Source organism: Pteronotus mesoamericanus, unplaced genomic scaffold (assembly GCF_021234165.1).
Source record: "Pteronotus mesoamericanus isolate MK-2021 breed Mesoamerican mustached bat unplaced genomic scaffold, CSHL_Meso_final contig_221, whole genome shotgun sequence".
Lineage (NCBI taxonomy): Eukaryota > Metazoa > Chordata > Mammalia > Chiroptera > Mormoopidae > Pteronotus > Pteronotus mesoamericanus.
Window position 1 is genome coordinate 18,594,757 of NW_026555092.1, and position 19,498 is coordinate 18,614,254.

The 19,498-nt window shown below is 46.6% G+C and overlaps 1 protein-coding gene across 2 annotated transcripts in view; it reads left to right on the top strand.

Annotated features, from left to right (window-relative positions):
- Positions 1 to 9,000: 9,000 nt before the first annotated feature.
- The window catches only part of RNF220 (ring finger protein 220), a 222,959-nt gene continuing 212,461 nt past the window's right edge, over positions 9,001 to 19,498 (top strand). For both annotated transcript variants that reach the window (XM_054572121.1, XM_054572122.1), the window contains exon 1: positions 9,001 to 9,625. In XM_054572121.1, coding sequence (XP_054428096.1) covers positions 9,001 to 9,625 — 625 coding nt within the window. The remainder of the gene's footprint in view (positions 9,626 to 19,498) is intronic.

Consider the following 19,498-nt stretch of genomic DNA (forward strand, 5'->3'; position numbering starts at 1 on the left):
ACCCTCAAGTGATTTCCCATCATCTATACCAGGGGTGTCCAACCTTTTGTCATCTCTTAGCCACACTGGAAGAAAAAGAGTTGTCTAGAGCCACACATTAAATACACAAACAGTAACGAAAACTGATAAGCAAAAAAAATGTCCGTGCATAATTTTCATGATATCTGCCACCACAGATAAACAAAAAAGTCCTCACATAATAACCCTAATTATGCAGCGGCCCTTTCGATAATCTTAAAATCATCGAGCAAGTCCCAAGTTTGTGATCACTAATATAGAAAATGTACATATATAAGTAATAAAACTTAGTATAAAGGAGTAATAAAACTAAATAATGTTTTAAGTAAATTTACAATTTTGTGTTGGGTTGCATTCATAGCCATCCTGGGCCATGGGTTGGACACCACTGCTTCTATAGGATAACGTCTACTTTCCTTAAGTTAGCATATGTAGCCTTTTGTGATTTGCCCCACTTCGCCTATGTCTTACTACAAAATGTCTCATACTTTAATTTCTAGGGAAATCAAATAGCTTACAGTTCCTTCAACACATTACACAGAAAAATCTCAATAAATGCTTGTTAAATGAATGAATGAAACACCTTATGTAGCTAGAGTGACCATTCAACTTTATTTGCTCAGGATTTTCCTTGTTCACACCTGCCATTCCCGGTAATTATTAATAATTCTCCTTTTCACTATCAAACTTGTCTCAGACCAATGAATTACATGGTCACGCTAAATTATAGCAGTCATAAAATTGTTTTCTAACTCTAGCCTTTTTTACTAGATGGTGAGTTCTTTAGGGGCAGAAATTTTATTCATTTTACTTTTATATTCTCATTTATTCAACTGAGATTGACACTGATAGATGTTGAGAGGTAACATTGAATAAAGCTAATACGGTTCTTGCCTTCATGAAGTTTACAATCCAGCAGGAAAGAATAATCTAGTGGGAAGAGTAGTGCCTCAAACAATTAATGCAACTGTATGAATGAATGACTAAACACGGATAAAGACTTTGAAGTTCCTGAACAAACAGCCCTAATCCTATGAATTACAGAGACAGAAATAGTCATAAACAAGTAAACTCTAGGTTGTTCAAATTAACCATTTACTTGGTAACTACAATTTTTAAATTCAAATAACACATGTACACCTAAGCATACCTAATAATTAGATGCTATCTAATGTTAAACATAAGGAAAAAGGACCATGAAATAGCAAGAATGAGATTTCGGGGGTTCTGTGTATTTAGACAGACAATTTGTAACCCCATATGGTTCTTTTCAGTGTGGATTGTCAGTATGTACTACTCCCACCCTCTCATTTCTTTTCCAGATGAGAAATCTGTAGTTACAGAAATTGAACCACAGAAGAAAGGAATGGTTTTTTAAACCAGGATTAGATTTTGGTTGGGCTTTGCTTTCAGAACTAGGACTACCTGCTATTCTCAACTTTTTAACCATGTTCCCATGGGCAAATTACAAAACACTTTCAACCTCAGTTCCCTCTTCTATATATAAAATAGTGAGAATATTATCTCCAGAATTAATCTAAGGGTTAAATGAGATTATGTAAGGCATTTAGTCCTGAAACCCACCTCTTAGAAGGCACTTGCACTGTTAGTTCTCCATCCATTTCCCTATTTATCTTCTGTATGTGGTGAATTAAATGATGATATAAAATGATATGAAAAGAAAGAACTATAAATATAAACACCAATAAAATTTTAATGCTTAAACCTGGGTGCTTAACTAGGCCCTCTCCACTCCTTCTAAAAGTAATAGTTTTATTTGTATTTGTTTATTTTCTTAATAACATAGGTAAAGACCCAGAGAACCATTCCAGGAGCCAATCAGTAGGTAAGATTTTTCTGAAAAAGAGCAGAGTTTATGAGGAAGCCAGCATTTGGGGGTCATTTCGCTGTGGTGGGTGTCAGTCTACTCTTGGTCACCTTTGGGTCAAGAAAGCAAGAAGAACACCAAACCACTCCTTGAGAGCTTTGGCGGTGGTGGAGAACAAAAGCAAGAGCTCTCTACAGTTTCCAGTGTCTCACCGCTCCCAGACGTGGGAGCCCTTGGGGGAGGGCCAGCAGGTTTGTTCTCCAGGAGTGCCCTGGGTCTGGACTCCATTTCCCAGAGTCCCTTAGTGCCCTAATGTATTCAGTGCTCAGAGTGCCTGTATGTGTGTGAGTGTGAGAGAATGTGTGCGTGTGTGTGCGTGCGCCCGTGAGTGTGTGTGTGTCTCCGAGTCCCTGGGAGAGTGGAGGCTCATTCACTGATTAGAGCCAGCGCTGAGAGGCAGCACTGCTCCTTCTCTCACACCAACCGAGTCTCTTAATCTGTACATGCAATCCCAGGCAGCTCGCGAACACAAACCCGGGGCCAGCCGCCTGCTGCTGCTGCTGCTGCCGCTGCCGCCACCACCGCCGCTGCCTCCGCCGGCCCTGCGCACCCGGGACTTTTCATGCACCACACTCACCGCCTTCTTCCCTCCGTGTCCTGAAAAGTGCGACCGTTCTCCCAAGGAATTTCCACGGCAAGTATGGAGAACAGAAAGGGGTGTGGATGTGTGTGCGCACAACAGAGGGGTGGGTGCGAGGGCCGCAGGGCTGCTCAGGAACCTGGCTAACTTTCCGGGTCCGTTTCCTAGGGAATCGGGCGGCTCCCCCGACAGGGTCAGAGGCTGGGACCTGGACTGGCGCGTCCTAGATCTTCAGCACCGAGCTTCCCGGCATCTGTGCCTTGCGCGCTCCGTGCGCTGCCTCACTCAAACTTTCCGTCTAGAGTTTTCCTTAATGTGTTTTATTTGGGGGGTGCAAGGGGGAGGGACCAGACACGGGAATTGGACAAGTAGGGAGGGTGAGGGGACAGCGAGGGAAGGGAGCAGGACTCCTTTTCTAAGTCTTTTAATAAGACCCATCCTCACTTTGTTTGGGTCAGTCGGAAGAATGTCCTCTCCTCGGCCTCTCCGGTCTATCCCGCGTTGATTTCCGGCGGGGCCGGGACCGGGTGGTACTCAGTGGGGAGACCGAGGCGGCGGGGTGGGATGGAGAAGGGACGATCCGACTGAGAAAGGACCCTGACCGCCCTCCCAACGCACTACCTGCCCGGTGGGGCACCCGAGGAGAGCCTGGGAGCCTTGGCCCCCGGGTGCTCGGCTTACTTTCCTGGCGGGGCGGGTGTGAAGGGCGTGGAGGGAGGAGGGTGGGATCGGGGAGCTGCTGTGGGCTGCAAGGAGGCAGGTGCTGGCCCCGAAGGTGGACCCTTCTAATTCCACCGATAAACTCCTAGCTCCCTTTGGCTGAACCGGCCTGGCCTGAGAGCAGCCCAACCCGTGGGGGGTCTCCTGGGATTTTCGGGGCTGGGACTCTTCTCTCCCCGCGGTTTTACGAAGCAGGGTGGGAGGACCAGCATATAGACAGCGGCACGTTGCTTTTTTTGTAGTTTTATTTTTATCTTAGATTTACCTGCCTTAAACTGAGTAACAATTTCTCTTTCTCCGACTTGAGAACAAAACTTTTCAGCGAGCACGCCGGTCGCTGCGGTCCTGTGGCCAGCTGCACCGCGCTCGTCAGCCGAGCCGAGCGACCTTCTCTGCCCGGAGCCGGGCCCGCCACCGCGCTCCCAAGCCTCCGGCCACCCCCCTCCCCAACCCCGGGCTTTTCAGGGCTCGGCCTGAGCGGTTCGCCTTTGTGCTTTGTAAAGGAGAGCCTTTTCTTCCAGGGCACACAAACTTGGGCGGAGAGCTTCCGTGTGGCCCCGGGGCGAGGCCGCCCATGGTGGTGAGGCCGGCCATCCACGGGGATGCCCGCTCCGGCCTCCGCTCCCAGAGCTCGAGGCCCGAGTGGACCCCGGCTGGTGAGGGCGCGCCGGAGCCCCGAAGTAGTGCGGGCTCGGGCTGCTGGGAGGCAGAGGAAGAGCTTTCGCTTCCCATTAAGAACACGGGGCTTCCTCGGACCCTGGCGGCGGCTCCAGTGGAGCACCAGGGCCCGGGCCCCGAGCCGGACGCGCGTCTCACCCGGCGGAGGCTTGAGGTGGGGGGCCGCTGGGTGTGGGGCTTTGCCCTGCCTGGCCCGGACGGCCCAGGGTCTCCGGCCTATGCCGCCTCCTTGCCTCGGCAGCTGCTGAAAGGCAAGACTAGGGCGCGCTCTGCCCACGATGCCCAACAGCCACGCCTCACCTCTCGCCTCGGTTCCGGAGAGGAGTAAAGGGGAAAGAAGGGAAAATAAAGGAAAAAAGAAAAAAGAAAAGGACGGGCAGTGAGGAAGCGTCGGGTCAGAATTGAGGGAGCGGGACAGGCAGGGGTGTCCGCCTCCTCTCGTGCGTGTCTCGGGGGTTCTTCCTGAGAATGGAAAATGGGCGGAGGTGGGGAAAGGCAGAAAGAGCGTCGAGGAAAAGCTCAGCGGCCGTCTTCCGTTCCCATCCCTCCTGGCCGGCAGGAATCCTGCAAAAGTGGCGTTAGTTCGCGCGCTGCGCTCCGGGGCGAGGCAGGGGAAGGCCGAGGGCTGGGCGACGCCGCGCCTCTAGTGACCGACGGGGCCGCGGCCGGGCACCGAGCGAAAGGGGACTCACACCTGTTTGGTGAGCGGCAGCCGGGCCGCCGCGGCGCGAGAGGCAGGGCCCTTCCTCCCGCACCCAGGCCCGCAGTGCCGGAACGGGCCGGCCCGCCTACCCCGCGCCGGCCAGCATTTGCAGGAGAGCCGGAATTCAGGAGCCCTGTGGCTGCCCGGCGAAGCGATGGCGCGCGGCGACGGGACCCGGGTAACCCGCGGGGCGGGGCTGTTCTGGGGCTCAAGGTACCTGGACTTTGATCGAAGGCAACTTCCTATGAACCTCTGCCTCGCAGGCCCTGTCCGACTGCGGACCAGGGCCCCTCGCGCTTGTCGGTTCTTTGCTGGCCGGCGCCCTCGTTCCCAAAGTTACAAACAGATCGTTTCGGGTGGAGGTGTTGAGAGCTAAAGTATTCTTTGTGCAAAGGCAACCGAGAGCTGGAAGGCGAGGTCAGGCCAAGGAGTGGCGGCCTCGGCTCTGCGTTGTCCCGAAGTTGGTGTCGGTTTCGTCTTCACCTCTTCTTCCTCCGCTTTTCCTAAAAGAGTTGCTTTTTCCCCAGTTAGGAATTACCGCTGAATTCTGCACCGCTCGCTGAGTCGGCAGCCCCGCAGCCCCGCACTCTAGACCGGTCGGGCTTGTCTCGGATTCGCACCCCTCAGCCAAGCCAGCACTGGGTCGGGGTCCAAATCTGGGACCGACACCTGGCCACGTCTGATTCACAGACGTTGGCCCCAGCCCTGGAACGGTGTTAGCCGTATGCTTCCTGAGCTGTTGCATATGGTGGTAAAATTTGTGTTAGAGCCCTGTTTCCAGATACCCCCTGGGCATTTGGTGTGCGGGAATTCTCTTCTGGGGAAGAAGTCTGTGAACTTAAAACATTTTTTTTCTTTCCTGAGTTCTTCACAACCCCCCACTACCCTGGCCCCATTTCCCATTGTTCTTTGCTTTTTAAGTTGCCTGTTAATTTTTTAAAAGTTTATTTATGCAAAGGAAAAACATCATTTAATTTGTTCTATTATTTTCATTCCTGGCTTTTGGAAACAGTTCAGAGACCACAAAAATCTCACCTGTTGTAATAAGCAGAAGTGTTGTGTGTGCATTGTAATTGCCAGCAGAATCATAGTTTGGTGGGCGTTCAGAGCTCAGGCTCCGGAGAGAGGCTTTGCAGCTTTCTTTGTGGCAGTCATTTGCAAGTGGGTTTGGCTCCCAGCAGCAGCAGTGTGGCTTCCTTCTACACCCATCCCTGGCGCGGGTCAGGAAGCCCAGACCCTGGACAGGGATAGTCAGAGGCTGGAGTGGGAAATTGCTCACTCTCAGAGACTTTGTCTCTGGTTTTCGGTTTTTCTGTGCGAAAGTGGCTAGTTTGCGCCGGAGAGCCGGGAGCCCTGCGCATCAGCCCAGACTCAGACGTTTTCACGTTCCAAACGCCAGTTTCTTCGTTTCATTTGTCTTGGTTCTGGCATGTTTAACCACGCAATTAGTGATCTCACTAATTATTCAGTTAGTTGGCGTTTTGTAATCACTTTAAACCAGGTCGGGTGTGTGATTTAACAAACAAACTCACACACTTACAGACCTGAACCAAACCCATCACGTCAAGGATTTGAAATTTTTAAAGCTCAATATCTGTTGGTCCCTCCGTCCAACCTCATTGCCTGCCAGACAATTTATTTAGCTTTGTGGATTGATCCCTCCTCCTTGTTTAGTTAATTCAACAAAGACTTTTTGCAATCTGTTTGGAGTTTGTCTGATGCCGTGGAAAAGTAGCTGATGATTTATTTGGTTGCTTTTCGATTTCTGTCTTCAGCCCTTCTTTCTCCTCCTTTCAGCAGGGATGTCAGCTGTTATTACTTCCTATTGATCCCTTTGCAAAGTGAGAAGTGAACTAAAATTAATGTCAATTCCACTGCTTGGATCAATAGCTGGAGTTATTTTAATCTGGATTTGCACGAAGTGCTAAATTAAAAAAAATCAGCATAGAGGCAGAAAAGTAACAGTTACTTACTTTCCCTTTGCCCGGTTCTTTACAGTCACCCAAATGCTCCATCAGGCTGATTATCTTACAATCCATATTTTTTTAATTAAGAGGGTCAGTTAGTTTTCTTATTTTGGGTTCTGTGTTTAAACCCATGACATTTTGACATTGGGAGTGTATTAACTATAGATTTTCATAATGACTGTGGTCTGCTGAAGCCTCATCTATACAAGTTGTTAATGTGAGGAGGGCGTAAGAAAGAAAAAGGAAAAGGAAAAAAGCACTCCCCCTTCCCCCACAGAGGCCAACGCCCACACAGTGGAGTAAAAGGGATGTAGTCTGGAAAAATATTGTTGATTTATTTTCAGTATAATGAAGTTTCAAATGAATAACCAGGTTTGAGTGATTCACCGTGTTCTGTTGGAGTGTCCGGTGCTGTCGCCAGATTACTAATTTATGAAACTCATTTAACATAATGAGGTGATCCAGGAAGTAAAAATAGACAGCGAATCCAAATCCTCCGGATGATTGGTTATTTTGGGGGAGAAACATTCCTCCCCTCACCCCCAGTGTATTGTGTTTGCCCTTTTCTCCAGCTTGCCTCATATAATATTGCTTGTTGATGGACAAGTAGTTATCTCTGTTGTGAAAAGCTGGTTAGAACCCCTGGAACAACCCTAGACCCACTTTCAGAGCATCCATGTTGTGTGACCATTAACCTGACTCGAAAACAGCCAAGAACAGGATTCCCAGACTTGTCAGGCTAACTGTCTGTCCTTGGCAGATCATTCCCTGCACTGCTATAACTTGACAGGAAAGTTATTTAAAATTTGGAAGAGAGAAAAATCCGTTAATGTGAGATACATAATCTGGTAATTTAGCAATGATGTCTATAAGGAAAGATGCCAAATGAGGAAGCAGTCTGATGGTGTGCACTCATCTTCCCAATTAATAACAGTCATTGACACGTCTACTACAGGATGGGAGAAGGAAATACTCTCTTTGCACTGCATTAAGCCAGGAGGATTCATCTACAGTTTAACTGAGGTTTCTCTATTTGAGGGAATACCAAATATAGACACTCCATTATCTTGCCAGTTTTTTTTTAAGAGGGGGGTAAATTTTATTTGAGACATGGCTCTCAATTTAAAGGTTATAATTTGTAGCAGATGGTGATTTTTGGTTACACTTTGAGTTTCATTACATTTCTATTTAGTGTATATATTTGAAGCTAGTAAGTCCTAGTATTCATGTTGTGTTATCTGAACTTTTGATACATAGCCCTTCTTCCACTTTCCACTCAAAATAAATTTGAAACGGAATCAATGGCTGTGAAAATGTACAGCCTAAATTTAAAAGACAAATTGAAAGAAGTCTCCTCGAACTCCGATTTGTGCCAGGGGCCTTCAATGGACATCAACTCTGACTGGGCCAACAAGCAGAGCAAAATAAGTCAGAAATTTTGTTAACATTTTGCTCTAAATGTTAATGGCAAATTCAAGGCAGTTTACAAATCTACTTAAGAGTGAGTGCATTAGTAACTAAAATTACCGATCCATTCTTTGCTGCCCCTGAAAGACAGACGCTGCTAGAGAACATATACCAAAGACACCCATTATATTTTTAAATATTTTTAGAGACACCAGGCACTTTATTGATGAAGGTTTTATTTCTTCTCAGAAAAGAGAAAGCCAGTGTGTTTAGAGAGGGGTGTGCAGCACTTCCTTCTGGAATCAGTCTTAGATGATACACGAAGATGTGTGTTTATTAATGTGCCAATGCGTGTGATTTGTCCACACGCACAATTTTACTACCTAACGTGTACAGATGTTCATGGTCTAGATGGGCTGGCTTTAGAGATTTTTCAGTATGAGGGTGTTGTTAAGGGAGATGAAGAGAAGACTTATACTACATAGAGGGGTCATGGAGGTAGATCCTGGTCTCTGTTTAAACATCAGGCCTACCGTGAGTGGTGTATGCAGGTGGAAGCCCTTTAAAATATAGACCCCACCTAATCTACTGGGTGACTTGGCCTTCCAAAGCTCATTTGCTCAGGGAATATTGTATGTGGAGGTTTTATGATTTTTTTTTCCTTTGCTGGGCTCAGGCGCATTTCACCCGGAACGTGTAGGGACCAAAGTCAGCTACGCGTACATCACAGTAAGTTGTCTATTGATTTTCCTGAATGAAAATGGTCTGATGCTGCTGCCCACTCGCTCCTAAAGCCTGTGGTGTCTCTTGCCCGAGCATCTGTAAGCCAGAAGGATGGTATTTCAATCACCTGGGGTTTCCCATTTTTTCCTCCCCCTAATGTCCCCCCCTCCCGTTTTTTTCTCTTTGCTGTTTCTTCAGGTCTTAGAAGGGGATGATTCCCCAGTAACATTCCCTGCCCTGATCCAAGGTGCCGCTCAGCCTCCCCCCAAAGGGAAGACTGCTTCTTGTGTGACACGGGCCATAGAAAGAAACTCCAATGGACTTACACCGGGCAGCCTTCAAGATGGAGAACTCGTCCTACCTCCCCAACCCGCTGGCATCCCCAGCACTGATGGTTCTGGCGTCCACGGCCGAGGCCAGCCGTGATGCTTCCATCCCTTGTCAGCAGCCACGACCCTTTGGTGTACCTGTCTCAGTAGACAAGGACGTGCATATTCCTTTCACCAACGGTTCCTACACCTTTGCCTCTATGTACCATCGGCAGGGTGGGGTGCCGGGCACTTTTGCCAATCGTGATTTTCCCCCTTCTTTACTACATCTCCACCCCCAGTTTGCTCCCCCAAATCTAGATTGCACTCCAATCAGTATGCTGAATCACAGCGGTGTGGGAGCTTTCCGTCCCTTTGCTTCCACTGAGGACAGGGAGAGTTATCAGTCAGCCTTTACACCAGCCAAGAGACTGAAGAACTGCCATGACACAGAGTCTCCCCACTTGCGCTTCTCAGATGCAGATGGCAAGGAATATGACTTTGGGACACAGCTGCCATCTAGCTCCCCCGGTTCACTTAAGGTTGATGACACTGGGAAGAAGATTTTTGCTGTCTCCGGCCTCATTTCGGATCGAGAAGCCTCATCTAGCCCAGAGGATCGGAATGACAGATGTAAGTACTTCGGTGTGAGCCCTCCCTACCCCCAGTAAGCCCCACCTTACAGTAGTGTTCAACAGGTTGGTGGCCTTTCTCCTGCTCCTAGTAATGGGAAGGGCCAGTTCCTTCCCATGCGGTAGTTTGGAATACTAACATTTACTTGTCTCTGTCCTTATGCATTGAGAGTTCTGTAGGAAATGTTTTTCTGAAGGTAGCCAGAGGAAAGTTGACCTCCATACTGCCTTTCTCTCCAGGGCAAGATTGGCTAATTCCCTGGGGACTCTGGAGTGAAGACGGGTGCCATATAGGTACTGGAGTAAATGTCATTTCATTGGAAATGTAGGTTCCTGGGGAATTTGGGGGGCCTGAAGAAACTCATCCACCCCTCTTCTCTTTGCTATCCTCATTATGTTTCTCTGATCTCAGTATTGTATTTTAGCTTTTCCATTGTATCACATCCAGTGGACTCCACATGAATTTATTGTCACAACTCTCAGCCCTTGTCCACATCAGGCTATTTTTCAAAGCAGGACAAAGGTGTCGTCAATCACCATAAAGCATTTCAAACAGCTGTATTTTCCTTGCAATTGCAAGGCTAGAAAGCCGACTTCTCTTGGGATTTAACAGGTTTGCTGGATGCTTATCCTGGGGCTCACTTTTAGGACTAGACACGGTTGACCTGTGTGACTGCTCCATATTTGATGTTCACAACTATTATTAATTTCTGCTTATGGAACAGCTTTCTCATGTTCTCCAAGTGCCTCATTGGACTCTGGCTACCCTTACTAAACCTTGATTTGGGACCTTGTAGACTAGGACTACTGAACCCTGCAATCTTCTCATCTAATATAATATAATCAGAAAATAATTGTGTTTTGAAGGTTTTGGGCTGTGGGTAGACAGAGCAGTTTTCTTCAAGCCTGGTGAAAATTTATGAACTGAGGGTGTTTTTCCACCCAGCCCTTTGTTCTGAAATTTGCTTCATTTTGTTTTCTTAAGAAAACTACATCTGAGGTTTGCTTTCCCCTCTTCTCTATTTTTTGTGCTCCCGTCCTCTCTAAAACTACCAACACGAATGCCATTTTTTTCTCTTCTCTTTATGATGCCGAGGAGAGTAATAGAGACATTGCAGCTCTCTCCCCTGTCGGCACTGCTTCCTCAGGCTGTCTCCTTGAATTAGGCACTGTGTTAACTTTCCTGCGCTAAAAGGCATCTGCCTAAACCCCGCGTACCTTTTCAATAAAAGTCATCATAAAATCAACCTGCCTTATAAATCCATCGCTCTTTGGTTTTGAAATATGTTGCAAGTGTGTCTTTTATGTCAGCGTCTGTAAGCCCGAGACCTCCCCACTTAAGGGAGAAGGCTTCTATGTGACAGCACAACTACCCGTGTGCTCTCTCACTTTTGCTTCAGTTCCGCTTTCACCTTTTTCCCTTTCTGTACAGCTGATGTGTGTGTGTGTGTGTGTGTGTGTGTGTGTTATGATCCTACTTTTGCATATACCTGCTGAACATGGATTGGCTTTGTGTTGTCTGTTTCATTTTAGTTTAGTTTAGTTTTCATTTGTCAGTATGCAAGTGATCATGGCTAGCTGTGATCTGACCTCTGGCTAAAATTGCTCTAGATTAGGGTGTGACAAATTGTGCCCCTGTTTCTTCCAAGTACACAAGTTGAAAATGAAATCCTCTGAAAACTAATATGCCATAAAGTAATATCTGCAGATAAAGATTCCTTTCTTTTCTCCTAATCAATTCAGCTTGTCTCCATCTTTCTGTCTTTTTAGCCCAAACCTGTGTCATACCCCCAGAGCAGGAGGAAGCTTGTTAGTCAAGTCAGAACTCATAGACGTGGATATCCATTCCCCCCTGAGTGTCAAAGCCATAACTCTTCTGTTTGCCTGGTTTGCATTGTGTGGTGGTGCCATCCCCCATGGAGATGGATCCCTCACACAGGAATACGCCTGGGTGGAGAAAAATTAAATGAGTCTGTCTTCCAAAGTGAAATGGAATTCTGACCTTGAAATTAATGAGATTCTGATCAGAAGGGTGGGGAAACTTCTTTATTTCAAATTGTACTGTTACATAAATTGGAGCCCATTCCCCCTCTATTTGTTTAAAATATTCTTCCTTTAGAGAGTAGTTTGTGTTCTCTTTTTTCTCTTACACAAATATTCAGCCTGTGGAGGGGGGGGTGTGAGTGTGGGATGTTTGTATCCACACAATATTATCTAGAGTTCCATTTGGGACTAATCTTCAGCAAAAAAACAAAGGTGCAAAGTGAAGAAGAGACTGTTGCTTGGTGATGACCCTAGATCTGTGCTCTTTCCTCCTTTCTTTTCCTTGGGCAGTGTAGCAGCCGTCACAGGGCTGTATCGCGTAGCATCTGTGCTTTTGATTTTGAGTGTTTGGAAGGCCAGAGAAACATTTTTCTGCCAGGAAGGGTTGAAGAGGCACTGTGACAAAGTCTGCAGCAGTTTTCTTGGCTCCTGTCATAAGCCGATGTGTGTCAGAATATTTATGGCCTGTTTTATGTAAATACATATTTAAGGGCCGTTAGAAGGCCTGATTATTCCCACTAGATGCCTTTCAGGTCCTCCCTACAGAACCGTTTTGAAATAAGTAATATTTCTCAGATAATCGAGTGGCAGTATATAAGACTGCTTCCAAAGGGAGAGCTTGAGGGGCAGATGGGGCAGGGAGGGGGATGGGAAGGCAAGAAGAGAGAGGATAGGAAGTGTTCAAAAGAGCAAAGGAATAGGTTATGTGTCTTTTGCCCAGAACTGACAATATAATACAATATAAACCATATATATTTCAGGTTTTTTATTTTTAAAATTTAGAGTTAATTCCTGATATGGTTGGCTCATTTTTCAGTTTTCTTCATATAAATACATTTTTTTGCATAAAATGTAAAAAAATGTTTGCATTAAATACCGCAGTAAAACTCCTAAAGAGCGCTTAGATCTAGGGTTTGGTTGTTGTTTTATTTTCAGGGCAGGGGGAGAGAGAGAGGGTAATGGGCAGGTGTGTGTCCCTAAATAGAGTAGAAGTTTTCCGACCGAGTTTTAGGTCAGTGAAAACTCAGCTTTACAATGGGAACACTGAGAGTTTTTCCTGTTGCAGCTGCCTCCTGCACACACACTATATCCTCATGCAGATATGTTCACATGTGAGAGTATCTGAAAGAGGGGCCTGCAGACATGACATAATGTACATATGTTCTTTCCTTCAATCTGGGTGTTGATAAGCAGGATTTCTTTTGTTATTAAATATGCATTTTTGTAGAAAGAAATGTAGCTATTTGGGTAAAGTATTGTCTCTCCTAGTAGATGATTCCTGTTTGCTTGCCTGTTCATCTACCTGGCATCACAGGTGATTTCTGAGGTAGGTGTTGGGCTCTATGGAAAAAAGAAGCCTTTACTCTACAGGACTGACTTATTTGCCCTGGAAAAAGGGAGAAGTATTTTGTGAGAAGCCGTTCATGGAGGATGCATAATTCCCCAGGAAGGGGACTGAGGTAACTCCTGTTTATTGTCACTCCCTGAACCAGTCTCCCAGGGCTCCTTGTCCAGGGAAATGATGCTAAAATTTATGGACCAATTACAAATAGTCCACGTGTGTCTTACATATGAAGTGTCTACAGATATGTTTCCCAGGGCTTTTAAAATAAACATTTCCTCATTAAGGAAACTTTACAACAAAGGGAAGATAAGTATTGCCTGCTGCCTTGTGCTAGAATCTATACATTTATTACCCCCTTAGCATTCTGGCCCTCCTCATGTGCATTTCCTTATTATTCTCTTTGGACCACGCCTGTGCCTAAATTTCTGCCTGGGTGACAGTCTTTGGCCTGCCTGCCACTCTGTCCACTCAGCCCAAATTGGAGTTGGCTAGCATGTGCGCTGACTCGAGGGTTGAGAGGGCCCAGAACAGCCCATGTGGAGTGATGACTGGCCTGCCTTCTGGCATATCTCAGGAATGGGCACTGGGCGCTGGCCACAAGTGGCCCTCTTTCCTGGGCCCTTCCCTGTGGTCAAGCAGATTCATAGGTAGGCAGGCAACTGGTTGTTCACAGCAGCTCCAGGTTGTCCTACTTTCAGTCTCAGGTCCCAAAAGCCCTGAGTAGAAAATACCATTTTCTACATTTTCTACAAATGGGTCTTATAAAGGCACATACCATTTAAGACCCTGTGTTCTAAGAATCGATAGTGTGGATACATAGGCCCAGGTCAGCCCAGAGTGAGGTGGGTCAGCTACACTGTGGCGGTGTTGTTAGCGCGGGATACTTCCCAAGGGCTCTGAGACTGGGGTGGGCAAGGACCCTCATCTGGGCTTTTAGGAGAATTGCTGTTGCTGAAAAGAATGTTTGCAGCAGTTCTCAGGTCACCAGGCTGAACTCCTGGACTGTAGCTGGAGCAGATGACCACTGTGAGAGGGTCAGCAAATCACCAGACAGAGATGGGTCAGATGGTTTTTTCTGTACTGACTGCCCAGACGTAGCCTGATTGCTGCTCAGCTGCTCCCTGGGTTCTCCCCGAGTCCCTTTAAGAACTCCTGTGATGTGTTTGGTTGTTTCTGGTTGTTCACTCCCAACACAGTCATGGAGACTCCTTTTCATGCTGCTGGGTTTAATTGTCTTGTTGGGATAAAGAAATGTTTGCACAGCTAAAGTGGGGCCGGGCTGGACGGGAGCAGTCCCTGATGGCTGCAGAGCCAGCTGGCCTGGCTTGGCTCAGCGCGCGGCTCGCCCGCCCGCCCGGCGGCTGGGCTCGCTCCCGCTCCGGCTCTCGCTCTCTTCCCCGTCCTCTCTCCACGCCGCGCCGCTCTGGTCGGCGGCTGCCTCCTCGCACGGCCGGAATGCCTAATCACCATGGTGAGAAAACGGACACCGCAGCCGTCCTCCCTCCCCGCCTTGTGCCCTCCCTCCCATCAATTGTCATGCAGAAGTGATCCGGGCTGCCGTTTCCTCACGGCCGCCAGCCTGCCCCTGGCCGCTCCCAGCAGAAGGGTGGCTGGTAATTGATCGTTTGGGGGAGGGGGCGCGGAGAGGCGCGAAACCGGGCCAGGGGAGGACGGACCACAGAGTGGGCCCCGTTGGCTCCCTTGAAAAAGACCCCCCAGCCTCCGCCACTGAGGTGGCTTTCAAGTGGTTCCACGAATGTTTGTGACTTCGCCGTTGCACGGCTGGACTTGGAGGCTGCGGGACAACTCCCGCCGCTGCCCTAGGCGGGCCCCGCGCCGCCACCTGCGGTCGGGACCCATGGGCGGGCCTCGTCCCCAACCCGCGCCCCGCCCTCCACGTTCCTCGCCCCCGGTCGCACCCCTAACCGAGCCCCTGTGCGGTTTCCTGGACGTCGCCTGAGCTGCAGGGACAGTGTGGGCCAGGAGGAGGGCGACCCGGGAGGGGGCACACCCCTGCGGATGTCGGGGTGATGCGGGACCTGGCGGGAGGTGCAGGTGGGCGGGTGGCGGAGTGGGGAGTCCAGGGGGACACGCGTGGCGGGAGGGCCAGGCGGCGGTGGGGAGGGCCCTGCGCGCGGCAGTGGGGGGACGCACGTCTCCTCGCGCGTCTGCAGCAGGCTGTCCTCGGCACCAGAGGACTCGGAGGTTTCTCCTGCAGATCCGAAATGTTTTCCTCGTCTTGCAATCCGTGTCTGTAAAACGTTCCGGGGAACGTTTCCCAAGTCCAGGGCTTCGTGAACCGGGAGGATGGCTGGCGTTCGGGCGAGGCGAGTCGCGGTAGCCTCTGACCGGCTGAGGCTCGCTGCCAGCACAGCGGGGCTCGTGCAAGTCTGGTCAATTTCTGGAACTCTTCCCACGGGAAGTTTTCCGGGGCTGTCTTCCGGTCAGCGGCCCCAGGTTGATTATTTGGTGGCCCTTTTTTGTTTGAAAACAAAAAAACACACATTGTATCCCAATAACAAATGTTGCTCTCCCTCCCCACCTCTTTTCCTCATTAGGCAGGGAAAAGGAAACTGAAAAATAGAATTATATTTTATATTGGTTCTTCTTATTTTTAACGCTTATTAATTACACGCATCTGGTTAATAAATATTAGCGCATGTAGAAATATGTCTTTGTAAATACTCGGGATCTGGAGTGACAGTACATTTAATAGTTACATTTTTATACTGTTTTTTCACATTTTTATATTTTAACGGTTATGTTGCAATGTACTCTTTATAGATACGTGGAATTTAGAGCGATAATACTTTCTTTATAAAATCCATGTGATTTTAACGCCAAAATGACAATTTTTGGATTTGAATATGCTCTTCCAACAGTTTAATAGCATTTTTCAGTGCCATTTTACCCTCTTAAAAAGAGACGAACTATAGGCTTACGGGTAACATTGCTATATATTACCTAAAATGTCCTAAATTTTTTTAAAAATACCATTTAAATTGTGACTTTTGTGGTAAAACAGTGTGGTTTTTATCCTTCATAAACTTGACGGGTGGGAATTTGTAAATATCTCTATCTTTAGGTCAAGGAAGAGAATTTTTCTGCAAAAGAACTTTCACCTACTTTCTTTCTTACTCCTTTTCCAGGAAAAGATCCTGAATTAAAACCTATGGGGTTAGGCCTGGCGAAATGATAGGCTGTGGTATGAATCAGTAAACCTGGTAGATACTAAGTAAACAGGAATAATTTATTCCCTTCCAGCCTTATCCAGTAGATCAGAGTTTTCTATTATCTTAACCACATTTTAGTTTTAGTGTTAAATTTTTTTTTTGCACTTGTGACAGTCACATCAAAGGGTTCAGTAAATGTTAGTTGAGTATTGAATAAATTGATGGTGATGATTATAATCTAATTTTTACTTTAAGTTTTTATCAATTTACCACTCTTCAGCATTGCACTGGATAGTATCTATAAGACTGCTATCCCAAAGGTATAGATGCTTATAGAAAGAAAGGAAGAATTTATTTATGCCTTGAGGTTTGATAATGACAAAGGGAGGTAGGGAGCTTTTCAGGACATAAGTGAAATTACTTTTCTCAAATATAGACTTACTTTGCTGATTATTCTGGGTACTGAAAACTCATACCTTAAAAAATAATCTAAAACTTGCTTTTCCCCCCTAACTCTCTAGAAACGCAGGACTGGAGTCTATTCCCCTCCCAAATGTTTTCCCATAGCATTATATCCCCTATCAGGGAGTCCACAAATACAGACCTGCTTTTGGTGTGTATTTTAGGAAAAAAAGTTCCTACCTACATCCTGGTTGAAGCTGGAAACAGACAAGTGATGTGGGGGCTCTGTAGACACATATATAACCATCTGGCAATTCAGACATTTGACCGTCCATTTTCTCTGTAGAATGTGTTCTGAGTGGAGATGACCTAGAGGAAATGAAAGTTATGTTTTGAGGGGAAGACATGGTGCTCATCCAGTACATTCTGTTTAGCAGCACAAGCTTTAGGAAAGTCTAGAGCTGTGTGTGTGAAGAAGGAACCTTTCGGTACAGTCTCATGAGAAATCAAGCCCAGTAAGCCTGAGTGTGACTCACCAGACAAGGGTTGTCTTTTTCCACTGAAATTCATTTGCAGGCTGAGACTTATGGCTTTGCATCCATCTTAGAGCAGCAGACAGTCAGAAAGATGTAGGGAGGGGGAAAGGGCCAGCCCTAGAGAGACCTTTGCTTTATCTTCAGGTATATGATTCTGATTTAGGTGCCAACTAATCCTATATTGCTCTCTTTTGACCTTGCTTTTTGGGGGTTTGATTCAAACTAAGTCAGAGTGGCCTAGCATAATAAGTACCAAATAAATGTTGTATTTGTTCCTTTGAGTCACAACGTGAATATGTTTCAGATCAAAGGCAGGCAGGTAATATAACATAGTTATGAGTTCAGTCTCTGGAATAAAATTCTGATCCTTTAGCTTACTTGCTGTGTTACCCTGGGCAAATTACTTAACCTTTCTGGGCCTCAGTATTCTCACCTGTGAAGTGGGAATTATACAACCTTAAGGGATTGTTGTAAAGGATAGAATGAGATTAAATGCACGGGTAATATTTAGAACAGTTCCTCACACATGCAAATACATAATGACTATTATTATTTCAGGGACAATCTGGTGGTATAATCTTCATTGTTGGAAGCACTGATATGGCCCAACACAGGGTCATTAACGACTAGCATGTATATAGGATCCTTTCACACACTCATTCCTTATGGCAAAGAGGGAGGGAGAAAAGCTCAGAGCCTTTTTCTGTGATAACCAGCTGTTTCACCTCCCTTCATTATTGTCCATCCACCAGGATTAGCCCTGGTGTCCCTCTAACCTCCTCTCTTCATTTTATTTAGAAGCAAGGTAGTATTAGAGTTAAAGAAGCTGAATCTCTCTCTGAGTCAGGAAGGGGCTTGACTAAGGTTAGATATCTAGGCAGTGGATCAGGTAGAAAATCTGAATCTTATATTTTTTTTATTCTGGAATTTTGTATTATCAGGTACTGTTGAAATAAATGAGCCATTAGAATTTGTGTGTAATAGAGATTTGGGCTATATATAATCAGATTTGCTATAATGGTATTTGAGTACTATTAGAATTCAAAGTCCCAGAGTTTCAAGTATGTCCTTAGATTTTAAGTTATACAGGCACTTTTACCCTCTTGCCTATGTGAGAGAAATCTGTGAACCTTCCCCCATCTGTGCGTGTCACAGCCCCACAGTATGATGGATTGTCTCTGCTTGGGGGAGGCTTAGGACGGGGCTTGAAGGGGCCTTGTAGGTCAGGAGAGAAATACAGCAGCAGGGCTGAGCTGGGGCGGGGGGACTGTTGGGGAGGGATTAGCAGGGGAAAGGAAGGGTAGGGTTGGGCGGGAATGGGCCTCTTCCATAGTGTCTGTGTGCATTCTCTTAGGAGTAAAAGAGGGCTGTCCATTTCACTGAGTGCACAAATAAACTCTGTTTTTCTCTTTGTAGAGAAAAAACCCCATGGGGCTTGGGAGTACAAGAGAATGACTCTGCATGTCAGTGGGCGAGGTGGGAAGAAGGAGGATGGGAGTGGGAATGGCTGACCCTCTGCCTGAGGACCTTGGATTTGAGTCTGTTATTTAAATATAGTAGTTCATGTTTGAAAAGTCTTCTGTTCACGGATGTGTGTAGCAGAAATAGCCATTGGAGGCAAGTAGTCCAATGCCTCAATCCCTATCCATTCTTTCGTGACTTCATTTAAGAGAAGGGTCTCAGTTCACTGTTGGGGACAGTGTCTCTTAGATTATAGAGCTCCCATTTCTCCTCTTTCCCTATTCCCAGTCTTTTCCATATACAGACACAAAGGTATATGGGAGGTAAGAAAAGAAATGCTGTTTTAATTTTTGAGAAAGAGGGGAAAGCCTGGAAATTAGGCCCAAATGCCAAAATTATAGTTATGAAGGAATTCTAGGAAAAGAAAAAGTTGGTCCTAAGACATAGATAGATAAGGAAGAGCACATGCTAGGGCAAGTAATCAGCAGGACTGCAGTTAGGGCCTAGGCTTCAGCTTCCTTCCTGAGCAGTAAAATTAAAAAAAAAAAAAAAATCCTTAGAACAACAAAAGTCTGGACGCATGGGCTTCCTTCCTGACAGGCCAACCTGGTGGGGCTTCATTCAGACTGAGCAGCAGTCAAGGCTGATTTACTGGTAAGAGAGCCCAGACAGACGGGTGAGCTTAACCCTTTCCTAACCATAGAGATGTCTCACTGCAAATGCTGTCCTCCTCTTCCAACCTCCCATCATGGTGTGGGTAACTCTTTATTGTCATTTGTTCTTTATTAAGAGAGAGTACCTGCTGCTGAAAGACCTAATATCCTCTTCATGAAAATGCTTAGTCTAGGAGAAGTTGAGGGACTTAGAAGAGATCTCACCATCAAGTCTGTGACAGAGCTGGCATTATGGCTTAT